Here is a 12786-nt window from a genome sequence, read left to right on the forward strand (position 1 = left end):
ACATACAACTATTTTATAGCGGAAGGGGGGTGCAGAGTGATACTCCGGGGTCATGTATGTCCAGTGTGTACGTACGTCCATGCAACAGTGCTTATGCAATGTCTACTTATATCCTCTTTGGTTCTTTCGGTAAAGTCACGTTGAAAGAAAATAAATTAAATAATAGAAGACGACGTTTCGATTGCAACACAAGCAATCATCATCAGAGACAAAACACAGACACGGAGACACACAGAGAGAGACACACAGAGAGAGACAAAACACAGACACGGAGACACACAGACAGACACACAAGCAGAGAGACAACACAGAGACACACACACACAGACACACAGAGAGAGAGACACAACACAGACACACAGACAGACACACAAGCAGAGAAACAACACAGAGACACACAGACACACAAGCAAAAAGACAACACAGAGACACAGAGAGAGAGACACACAAGCAGAGAGAGACAACACAGAGACACACAACATTGTATTCTTCATTTATTTTCATGACCTTGCTTACCCTTTCTCGATGTTGCACTCCTATTGTTTTTCTTGTTTTTGTTGTTGTTGATGTCACTCGCTGACACCCGCCCCTACTGGACATCTGTGAAAAATCACTTCTTAGCTCATCGAATTCCTCCACCAGTCGAAATCTCAACATTCTGATTCTGCTTCTTGGTTCTTTCGGTAAAGTCACGTAGAATGGAAATAATATAATGCACGGGCATAATGACTTTAAACCCCTCGCCAAACCTCCTACGCATTTCACAAGTACTACTAATCGCATATCTGTATTTGCCATAAATATGCTACATTCCTCTTGATATGCAAATTATTTCGTCAAGGCGCTCTTCGCCCCTCCAACCCAGCAGCTTAAATAGTCGCTCCAAGCCTGGGGCGTGTCATTCAGACTCTGTCTTCTTGACAGACCTGTTCTCCACCTGAGGACGGCTGCTTGCGTTGTGGCCGAAACGTCGTGAGAATAATTTTATTATTTTTTATTTGTATTATTTTATTATTTCCATTCTACGTGACTTTACCGAAAGAACCAAGAAGATGAATCCCTGCAGTCACGAAAGCTTTAAATCGAAATTCTGATTCTGACTTGATTCTGATTCTGTGATAGGAGGGGGGTGACGGGGCGGGGCCACGGGGTAGGGGGGCGAAGCCGCTGAGGGGCGGGGCCACACGATGAGGGCGGGGCCAGTGGGCTGGGGGCGGGGCGAGGGCAACATGGGGGCGGGGCGAGGGCAACATGGGGCGGGGCCACTGGGCTGGGGGCGGGGCGAGGGCAACATGGGGCGGGGCCACTGGGCTGGGGGCGGGGCGAGGGCAACATGGGGCGGGGCCACTGAGCTGGGGGCGGGGCGAGGGCAACATGGGGCGGGGCCACTGGGCTGGGGGCGGGGCGAGGGCAACATGGGGCGGGGCCACTGGGCTGGGGGCGGGGCGAGGGCAACATGGGGCGGGGCCACTGGGCTGGGGGCGGGGCGAGGGAACCATGGGGCGGGGCCACTGGACTGGGGGCGGGGCGAGGGCAACATGTGGGCGGGGCCACTGGACTGGAGGCGGGGCGAGGGCAACATGGGGGCGGGGCCACTGGACTGGGGGTGGGGCGATGACAACATGGGGGCGGGGCGAGGGAACCATGGGGGCGGGGCGAGATCAACATGGGGCGGGGTCACTGGGCTGGGGGCGGGGTCACTGGGCTGGGGGCGGGGTCACTGGGCTGGGGGCGGGGTCACTGGGCTGGGGGCGGGGCTCCTCGCACGCGTCTCGAGACGGAAGCGGCGCTGCATCCGCGCTGACTGGGCCGAGAGTTCAGAAGGAGAAAGTGGCACCGTGAGCAGTGACACAGTGAGTAGTGACACAGTGACACAGTGAGTGAGTGACACAGTGACACAGTGAGTGAGTGACATAGTGACACAGTGAGTGAGTGACACGGTAACACAGTGAGTGAGTGACACGGTGACACAGTGAGTAGTGACACAGTGACACAGTGAGTGAGTGAGTGACACAGTGACACAGTGAGTGAGTGACATAGTGACACAGTGAGTGAGTGACACGGTGACACAGTGAGTGAGTGACACGGTGACACAGTGAGTGAGTGACACGGTGACACAGTGAGTGAGTGACACGGTGACACAGTGAGTGAGTGACACGGTGACACAGTGAGTGAGTGACACGGTGACACAGTGAGTGAGTGACACAGTGACACAGTGAGTAAGTGACACAGTGACACAGTGAGTGAGTGACACGGTGACACAGTGAGTGAGTGACACGGTGACACAGTGAGTGAGTGACACAGTGACACAGTGAGTGAGTGACACAGTGAGTGAGTGACACCGTGACACAGTGAGTAGTGACACAGTGACACGTGACACAGTGACACAGTTATACAGTGAGTAGTGACACAGTGACACAGTGAGTAGTGACACAGTGACACCGTGAGCAGTGACACAGTGAGTAGTGACACAGTGACACCGTGAGCAGTGACACAGTGACACGTGACACCGTGAGTAGTGACACAGTTATACAGTGAGTAGTGACACAGTGAGTAGTGACACAGTTATACAGTGAGTAGTGACACAGTGACACAGTGAGTAGTGACACAGTGACACAGTGAGTAGTGACACAGTGAGTAGTGACACAGTGACACAGTTATACAGTTATACATTGAGACAGTGAGTAGTGACACAGTTATACAGTGACACAGTTATACAGTGAGTAGTGACACAGTGAGTAGTGACACAGTGACACCGTGAGCAGTGACACAGTGACACAGTTATACAGTGACACAGTGACACGTGACACAGTTATACAGTGACTAGTGACACAGTGACACCGTGAGCAGTGACACAGTGACACAGTTATACAGTTATACAGTGAGTGAGTGACACAGTGACACAGTTATACAGTGACACAGTGAGAGTGACACGTGACACAGTGAGTAGTGACACAGTGACACCGTGAGCAGTGACACAGTGATAGTTATACAGTGAGTAGTGACACAGTGAGTAGTGACAGTGACACAGTGAGTAGTGACACAGTGACACCGTGAGCAGTGACACAGTTATACAGTTATACAGTGAGTGAGTGACACAGTTATACAGTGACACAGTTATACAGTGACACAGTGAGAGTGACACGTGACACAGTGACATGGTGACACACTGACATGTGACACAGTGACACGTGACACAGTGAGAGTGACACAGTGACACGGTGACACAGTGACACAGTGAGTAGTGACACAGTGACACGGTGACACAGTGACACGGTGACACAGTGAGTAGTGACACGGTGACACAGTGACACGGTGACACGTGACACAGTGGCACAGTGACACGGCGACAAACAGTGACACAGTGAGTGAGTGACACAGTGACACGTGACACAGTGAGTGAGTGACACAGTGACACAGTGACAGTGACACAGTGACACAGTGAGTGAGTGACACAGTGACACGTGACACAGTGAGTGACACAGTGACACAGTGAGTGAGTGACACAGTGACACAGTGAGCCCCTGTGCCGTTGTGAGACGTTGCATTGCCCCGTGAGCGTGATTCTCCACGTGTCTCGCTGCTGCGTGACACAGTGACACAGTGACACAGTGATACGTGACACAGTGACACAGTGACACGTGACACAGTGACACAGTGACACGTGACACAGTGACTGTGATACAGTGACACGTGACACAGTGACACGTGACACAGTGACTGTGACAGTGACACAGTGACACAGTGACACGTGACACGGTGACACGTGAAACAGTGACACAGTGACACGTGACACAGTGACTGTGTCACAGTGAGTAGTGACACAGTGACACGTGACACTGTGTCACAGTGAGTAGTGACACAGTGACACGTGACACAGTGACTGTGACACAGTGACACAGTGACATGTGACACAGTGACACTTGACACGGTGACACGGTGACACAGTGCCCCGTGAGCGTGATTCTCCACTTGTCTCGCTGCTGCGTGACACAGTGACACGTGACACAGTGACTGTGACACAGTGACACGTGACACAGTCACACGGTGACACAGTGACACGTGACACGGTGACACGTGACACAGTGCCCCGTGAGCGTGATTCTCCACTTGTCTCGCTGCTGCGTGACACAGTGACACGTGACACAGTGACTGTGACACAGTGACACGTGACACAGTCACACGGTGACACAGTGACACGTGACACGTGACACGGTGACACGGTGACACAGTGCCCCGTGAGCGTGATTCTCCACTTGTCTCGCTGCTGCGTGACACAGTGACACGTGACACAGTGACTGTGACACAGTGACACGTGACACAGTCACACGGTGACACAGTGACACGTGACACGTGACACGGTGACACGGTGACACAGTGCCCCGTGAGCGTGATTCTCCACTTGTCTCGCTGCTGCGTGACACAGTGACACGTGACACAGTGACTGTGACACAGTCACACGGTGACACAGTGACACGTGACACGTGACACGGTGACACGTGACACAGTGCCCCGTGAGCGTGATTCTCCACTTGTCTCGCTGCTGCGTGCCCCTCCAGGTGTCCGCCGTGAGCCATGGGCAAGGATGAGGAGGACGCCCCGCACGCCACCGCAGCCGCCAACGCGCAGGCCTCGAGGATGACGCCGAACAGCTGCAGCCTTCTGTCCACGCTCGGCCACAGCGTCACAGCCCCGGGCAGTGGGTGCACAACCAGCCAACAGCAGCAGGGTATCCTGGGGCACAGGTCCATCCACACAGAACACAACCGCATCCTGGCCCAGGCAACCGCTGCCACGATGCGTCTGTCTCTCTGTGCCACCGATACGGCCGCCCGTCCCCACCAGCCGTCGCCGCTGCTGCTGCAGCCTCAGACGCTGTATCCCGCCGTCAATGTAGAGAACAAGATACTGAAGGAATATGAAGATAGCAAGGCCCTGAAAAGTCTCAAAATGGTTCATGAAACCTCAAGTGAAGACCTGATTAATACAATTCTTCTCCGCTACGCTGGGCATCAAATCATAAGCGGGAGCAGCAAAGGCGTTGCCGCATCAACGTTCCCATCGGGAGCTTTAAGTTTGACGAAGCAGAAGGCGCCCAGCTCAGCTGAGATGCCGTGGCAAGTTCGTCAAGAGGGCATCGCGCAGGACCTGGCCAGCGCTGGCTCCGGCGAAAACACCGACGACGTCGCACCTCTCGCCGTGAGTGTGATGTGTGCTCAGGTCAATGGCTGGGGAGGCACTGGTTAGTGTCAGAGCCAGATTCACACACTGGGGGGCGTGGCCTCACGGTGGGGGCGTGTCCTCACTGAGGGGGCGTGGCCTCGCGGAGGGGGGCGTGTTAGACACATCCCCCTCGGTGAGGCAGATGTGATAGCTGCCTCCCCTGGTGCTTTTTCATTGCAGTTTTTATGACGAGACCAGCGAGCCTAAATATCTTTATACACGCACGTGAAATAAGTTTCCTGGAGTATGGAAGGCGAGGACATGACATGAAGGGGTCTACAAACATTACATTGATGACATACTGAGATAGTAACAGGCACGCGCTTATTGCCCGCGCTCCATCCAGTTACTGAGGGGTTGCGCAATCAGAGGGGAGGCTGAGCTTGTCGCTGCCTCACCACTCGTCTCTTCCTGTATTTGCAGCGGAGCTCCGCAAATTTTGCGATTTTGACTCTAAAAATGATTGGAATCGTACAGAAATGACATAACACAGATCAGTGGAAAATTCTTTATTCGATTTGATTCTTATTTTTTTACATTTCGTAACAGCTATTTTCATTGGAGTATGATAGGTGAGGCTCTGCCTCCCCTGCCTCCCCTGACCGCACGTCCCTGGGCCGTGTGTACGACGCGCCCCTCCTCATCTCAGCAGCAGTTACGACGAGAAGGGCCCGGGCTCGTGACAGTGCCCGGGTCTCGGTCACGGACGTGGGCCGTCCAAATGGCCCTACAGCACGTCGTACAGTACTCGGAGGCGTTCTAGGAGGCATTCTAGGAGGCGTGAGGAACGCCCGTGCCTTTGGGGTTTCGTTCCGGCAGCGAGGGGGCACAGAGCAAACCTGGCGAGCGACTCTGTGTGCATTGTCTTTGGTTGCAACACCTGATGTGATGGGACCAATTTGCGGGGAGAATTATTTTGTATTACTTGTGATGCTTGTGGAGGATTCTTACCGACAACACCAAATGGAATCCGAGTGGCTTTTGTCAGTTGGGCGGCACACACCACCCTGCAAGTTGAGACTCGAAAAGGTCAAAGTCGACGTAGGGTTTGGCTTAAAATAAGTTTGCTCTGCTTTAAACACTCGTCTGGAATGCCCAATGGTTGATATTTTTTACCGAAAGAACCCAAAGAGTGATATGTAACTGTCGCGTTATCTTAGAAATGCAAATGCGATCGGCTCGGGATCGAATGTGGATCTGATCAGATGCGAGGGGGTGATTGGTGGCCGTGGGCACCGTGGATAACGGGCCACACGGCAGGCTCTGGTGCCACCCAAGCGATGGGGCAAGGCTCTGTCGCTCTGGCCAACGAGGGCGTCTTGAAAGTTTCGATTTAAAGCTTTCGTGACTGCAGGGATTCATCTTCTTGGTTCTTTCGGTAAAGTCACGTAGAATGGAAATAATAAAATAAAAATAAAAAAAATAAAAACGTCATAAAATAATTCTCACGACGTTTCGGCCACAACGCAAGCTGCCGTCCTCAGGTGGAGAACAGATCTGTCGAGGAGACAGAGTCTGAATGACTCATTCAGACTCTGTCGTGAGAATTATTTTATTATGTTTTTTTATTTCCATTCTACGTGACTTTACCGAAAGAACCAAGAAGGTCTTGGAAGTTGTGGAGTGGTGGCGCACTGTGTTCTACGAACCTGGCAAGCAAAGTTCGATTCCCAGTCACGGCTAACATCAGTGGCAAATTATATTAAAACCAGTGCTGCCCCCCCCTCTCACACTTTACCGACCCACACTGACCAGCATGGTGAAGTATGGTCAAAATCTTCCCATGACCGACGTGGCATGTGGAGGCCTACATCCATTGGTGGGTTGAGAGTGGCTGGAGTTGAGTTTTACCACTGAGCAGGAAAGTGAAAGTGCATCACCTGCCCAGTGGACTACACAAGGAGTGTGATCGCAGCGAGCGGGAGTTGCCCCGGGCGTGTGTGTGTTGGGGAGCGGAAGTGTCGTGGAACCCGGCGACCCGGGCTCGATTCCCGCTCACGGCCAACACCAGTGACGATTATCTGAACCGGTCCTGGGCCTCCCCTAGGTCGACTCAGCCTGGAATGAGTACGTGGTGCGGTGTGTCAACATCGCCACTGGGGAGACAAAGGCGGTCGGGCGTGGTGCTGGCCACCCACCCCCTCGTGTACCGTTCCGGGCTTCATAAGTGCTCGCTAACAGCACTTGACCCTACAGTCTGTTAAGGCTACACGGGGGATCTTTGTTGTTGACACATGCAGCGGGCTGCGTGCGTATCTTTTTTTTTCGCGGGCGTGATGATTTTGATTATATGACGCATGCCACGTGTGTGTGTGTGGCACGTGCTCAGGGCCACACGTGGATGGAGCAGAGCTTCACGCTGGCCCTGGAAGGTTGGGGCGAGGAGGACAAGCCGGAGGAAGGGTCGCCCGGCGAGGATGAGTGGGCGCCACTTCTGGCACCTGCTCGACTTGTGGACACCACTCTGCCCCAGAAGGCAAAGCCTGTCCCCTTGCAATGAATGGGTCGGGAGGCGATCTCGAGGGGCACTGCACAAGGAAGGGGACTGTGGGGGCAGGGGTCGGGTGGGTAGTGTGATGAGGAAATGGGAATGATTCAAATAAAATCTAGTTTAAATCGGATTGGTTATTCCTGTGAGGTCAGGTAATACGGATATTTTTACTTCCTGGACATCATTCTGACTTCTTAACTTTTCCTGAAAAAGGGAAATGCCAGAAATCTGATCGTTAAATTTGGTTGTGTAATTGTTCTTAATCTCACAAGCAAGCTGAAACGATAAGATTTGGCACGTTAACCTCTTGTACTGAGCGACGATTAGCATTTGTTTGTATGTGTTGAGCAGAGGAAGGTCTCACAACAGAGATTTGGCCACATCATTACATGGCTTAACCCTACAATTATGAAACAAATCAGAGAGTCGGTTGGTCGTGGTGAAAGGCAAAGAAGGAAAGTTGAGCCTGGATGAGAACTGGTCTTGGTGGCAGCAAATGAGGAGCAGAATCCTCCAACTGAGTAATTGGTCGTGGATACGGCGGCCACGGAATGGAGTTGGGATGCTGGGGGCAGGAACGAGGGGTGCAGAAGCGGAGCGAGAGGAGGGGTCAGAGATGTCGAAAGGTCGAGGTGGGAGCTCAGTTGAGAGATGTGTGGGAAGCAGAGCCTGTGAACAACGATGATGATGATGATGACGATGACAACGATCACAATGACGATGATGACGATGATGACGACGATGACGACGATGATGATGACGATGATAACGACGACGATGATGATGATGATGATGACGATGATGATGACGATGATGATGACGATGATGACGATGACGATGATGACGATGACGATGATGACGACGATGATGATGATTACGATGATGACGATGATGACGACGATAATGATGACGATGATGATGACGATGACGATGATGATGATGATGACGATGATGATGATGACGATGATGACGACGATGATGATGACGATGATAACGACGACGATGATGATGATGATGATGACGATGATGATGACGATGATGACGATGACAATGATGACGATGACAATGATGACGATGACGATGATGACGACGATGATGATGATTACGATGATGACGATGATGATGATGACGATGATGATGCCAGAGATTCAGCTTGAGGAGAAGTTAAGGAGGAGCACCTTGAACTTGAATTTTACCGAGGGCTGACGTTTTTGTTCCGAGTACATTTATTGTACACAGTTGTAGAAGGTTTGATCTAAGGTGTCATAATCCTCATCAACATCATCCAGTACAGTACTATGTTATATTGCTGCTGCTTATTATGACGATGAATTGTTGAATAATAATCATGGTAATGCATTCATGAGCATGTTCACTTGCTCAAAAACATTGGCGCACGTGACCCATGGGCTGATATTGGCTAAAGCGTTATTGTTGTGGTTGTCGTATGGTGGTCCGGGCCACGGAGCGGTTGCCGTGGTGTTACCCGCTCCTTCCTGACGCGTCGCGTGCGTGCGTGCGGCGTGCGCTCTGCAGAAGGGCTTGCTGAGCGCCGTGAGCGTGTCGCTGGTGGGAGGGCTGACCCCTGACCTCACGGAGGGCTCTACCTGTGCGACGCTCTTTTCTATCATGAAGGAGTTGGCCCAGACCGAGCCCGAGTTTGTCCTCAAGGTGAGGTATGGTGCGTGAAGCTCTCTCTCGCGCTGTGCCGTTGCGCTGTTTCAGTGCAAATCCGCCGTGTTTGAGAACCTCCCCGGGAATCGATCTCCTTGCTTATTGATCTCAGCCGTGCCTGCGGCACATCCACCACAAGCGGTGGGACGCACCGTGACCTCGCAAGCACCACGCCCGGCCAGGTCGCTCAGCGGAAGAGCGAATGGCTCACAACCTGGAGTGTGCGAGTTCAAATCCTGGTCATCGGTTGAGTACCATTTTGTGGGATATCAGCAGGGGTTGATCTGTGGATAGCCTTGCCCCTACCACAGGAATGTGGAGTTTCCACCTCTGGTCCAGGCCTGTAAACAGGAGATGAGTACCAATGCCTAAATGCTCATTTGAGCAGTAAATCACTTGAGCTATAATTGTATAAAATATGTCACAATCACGAACTGCCTTCTAACTTTTAAACAACACAAATTGCATATGAATGTTTCATATATCGACGTGCGGCGGCTGTTTTCTGCGCGCTACCACGCAGAGCAACATCACTGCTGAGTGCGGTCGGTTGGCCGCGCGGTTGTGCAGGTGGCGCTTTATTCCCGCCGAGAGCTGGGCATCAGGAAGACGTCAAACGTTCTGCTGGCCCTGGCGGCGCAGCTGCCCCCCTGCCGCCCCCACCTCGTGCGCTACTTCTCCGCGGCGGTCGTGCTGCCTTCCGATTGGCTGGATGTGGCCACCACCTACAAGGTGCGCCGCTCCCCACGTCTCTGTGTTCATCACAACAATACACTCAGCCCACCCGCCCGCTCGCACTCACTGACTCACCCGCTCACTCACAAATGCATGCTCTAACTCACTCACGCTCTCTCTCACTGACTCACCCGCTCACAAAGAGACAAAGATCCCCTGTATAGCCTTAACAGACTGTAGGGGCAAGTGCTGTTAGCGAGCACCTATGAAGGCCGGAACGGTACACGAGGGGGTGGGTGGCCAGCACCACGCCTGACCACCTTTGTCATTTGAGGCTGAGTCGACCTAGGGGAGGCCCAGGACACCGGTTCAGATAATCGTCACTGGGTGTTAGCCGTGAGCGGGAATCGAACCCGGGTTGCCAGGTTCATAGTGCAGCGCGCTAACCGCTACACTACCGCTCCCCACACTCACACGTGCACACACTCACTCGCTCCCGAACTCGCCCTCTCCCTCACTCACTCGCCACACTCCAGGTGACAACACTTCTCTCTCTGCTACTTCCATGCGCACCTCTCCTCTTTGGTATTCCCTCCCATCGTCTCTTTCCCCCCAAACTCTTACAAACATAACCTAACTCAATGCAGGACACGTGTTAAATCCTACCTATGACAACTTTGCAAGTGCTGCTTATTGCTAGCCGTTTGATGTTGTGGCCTTTGTGCCTGTGTTGAGCACCAAAATAATAATCCACATTTACATAATGTAACCTCGCAGTGCTCTCGGCAATCACCGCCGTCTCGGTAAAAACCACGACACTGCAGTCGCCCTCAAGCGGCACAGCCACTCAGGATGACCTCCGAACTCCACGGCACCGTTCGCCTTGGCCCCTGCTCGAGAGCCACGTTTGTGGGCATGGTTACGATTAGTTTATCTCTCCTTGAGCCGGCGCTCTCTGTGACCTGCTCGTAACGGGACCTGCACCGCCATCAGATTTGCTACATTTAATGATTGAAGATTTTGTTTCTGTGCGCCAAACCCGTGCAATAAGGCATTTGCGTGTGCACGATTCTGGTCGCCGCGTGTGCCATGTCCCCGTCTGCCTTGTCGCATCGTGGGCTCTGCGTTCTCGCTGCCTGGTGACGCGCGCGTGGCAGTCGCTGTTGAGCACGCGGGAGCGCCTGTCGTTGCCGGCGTGCCTGCGCCGTGCGCTGGTGGAGAAGTTCCCCGCGTTTAACGAGCATCAGCTTGCCAAGTACAACAAGGAAGGACAGAAGCAGGGCCTGCGCAAGGAGGCTCCACCGGGAGAGGTGAGCGGTTCCCCCCTCTCTGGCAGGGGGGCTGTGGATTTGCATCTCTTCAGCGGAATCAGCGATCCTCACACGGAGCTTTACCGCACGGAAGCCCCATTTAAAATGGGTTCTTACATTCATGACACATGCACCATTCGTGTACGAAGCAATTTTTACAAAGCCACGTAGGTTGTATGTTATGTTGAGGTTTGCAAAGCAAGACTGATAGTCAAATAAATGTTATTATTGTGGTGGCTTTCTGGCACATCTTTCAGCCAAAGCGCCATCATCACATTAATACTTAGATATAAACGTAGGCCATTCTTTACAGTTTATAATATAAAAATAAAAACAAGTTGCGTCTGTATTTTTGCATGCAAGTCCAAAAGACCTGCGTTGTTGAGTTTGACTGTGAATGTAGCGATGGAGTCGAGTGAATGTAATTGCCTTGGGGAGCTTGTTCCAGAGGCTGTGGTGCTGCAAATGTGTGTTTAGTTGTTGGTGGTCAGGCAAAGTGATCTGCATGAGGTTTCTGCTGTAAGTTACAGGAGCTTGGTTGTGTATTGCTGTGTATGTTAACAGGGAGCTGATGATGATGCTGCTGCAGTGGATGTGGCGTTATTCATGTCCCGTAGTGCATAGTCTGTTTTCCGTATTTGGGCCGTTTGATGTGGAAGCCGGATTGGTTTGGATGTCGAGGGTTGCGTGTGGCGATGTGACGAGATAAGCCGCTGCATCACAATTGTTGGAGTGTTTTTTGACAGGAAGGGTCGGTCGGACACAGGCCAAAGCCAGAGGGACAATGCTAGACGGAGCGAATGAGACAAAAAAATTATTGATTCTTGAGTCGCATGCTGACCCTTCTGACTGCGACGAATTGTAGAGTCGTGTGGAGGGTGGTTTGCTGCATATGCCTCGTGTTTAAAGTCACTTTTATGTAGTATAACACGTAGGCTTTCAGTTTAACACGTAGACTTTCGCGACCAATATCCATAATCGAGGCTCTCACGACCAATAACCCAACTGGTAATGGATATCCATTGCAATTTGTATGCATACACTCACCCCCCCTCCCCCGGCCTTTGCATCTGATTGGCTCAAGTGACGACATCACATTTATCCCTCCACAACTCTGGCTGTCGCCTGATGATGCTGGTTGTAAATACTGGCGAAACGTCGTACTCGAATTGTAAATGTTGTGGGTTTACTCTCCAACACACCGGTGTGCTGTACCAGTAATGAATTGTCATGTTCTGCTTACGTGACAAACCTTACTAATTGGCTGTGTCGGGTGGTGGCGGATTTAGCGACATTTATAAATTACGCGATCTTGACCAAAAACCTTTTTGTGGATCACTTTTATGTTTGCAAATATGGTTCGAGGTTGTGGCGGGGGTGACAGCTCCTCTGTCTGCCACTCTGACACCTGCA

At 52.3% G+C, this 12786-nt stretch overlaps 1 protein-coding gene across 5 annotated transcripts in view; it reads left to right on the top strand.

The window, feature by feature from the left end:
- The first annotated feature begins 1747 nt into the window (after positions 1-1747).
- The window catches only part of LOC133339599 (telomerase protein component 1-like), a 57678-nt gene continuing 46639 nt past the window's right edge, over positions 1748-12786 (top strand). For 4 of the 5 annotated variants that reach the window (XR_009754754.1, XM_061547727.1, XM_061547740.1 and 1 more), the window contains exons 1-6: positions 1748-1853; positions 4560-5199; positions 7553-7699; positions 9251-9385; positions 9959-10120; positions 11221-11373. Coding sequence is in view for 4 of the 5 variants with exons in the window: in XM_061547727.1 (XP_061403711.1) it covers positions 4576-5199; positions 7553-7699; positions 9251-9385; positions 9959-10120; positions 11221-11373 (1221 nt within the window). In the remaining variant the exon portion in view is untranslated. Of the gene's footprint in view, positions 1854-3054; positions 3069-4559; positions 5200-7552; positions 7700-9250; positions 9386-9958; positions 10121-11220; positions 11374-12786 lie in introns of those variants that run through there. The other variant, XM_061547731.1, reaches the window with a different exon arrangement.

This window comes from Lethenteron reissneri, chromosome 9, assembly GCF_015708825.2.
Source record: "Lethenteron reissneri isolate LAM-NWPU_2019-01 chromosome 9, ASM1570882v1, whole genome shotgun sequence".
In the NCBI taxonomy this organism is placed as follows: Eukaryota; Metazoa; Chordata; class Hyperoartia; order Petromyzontiformes; family Petromyzontidae; genus Lethenteron; species Lethenteron reissneri.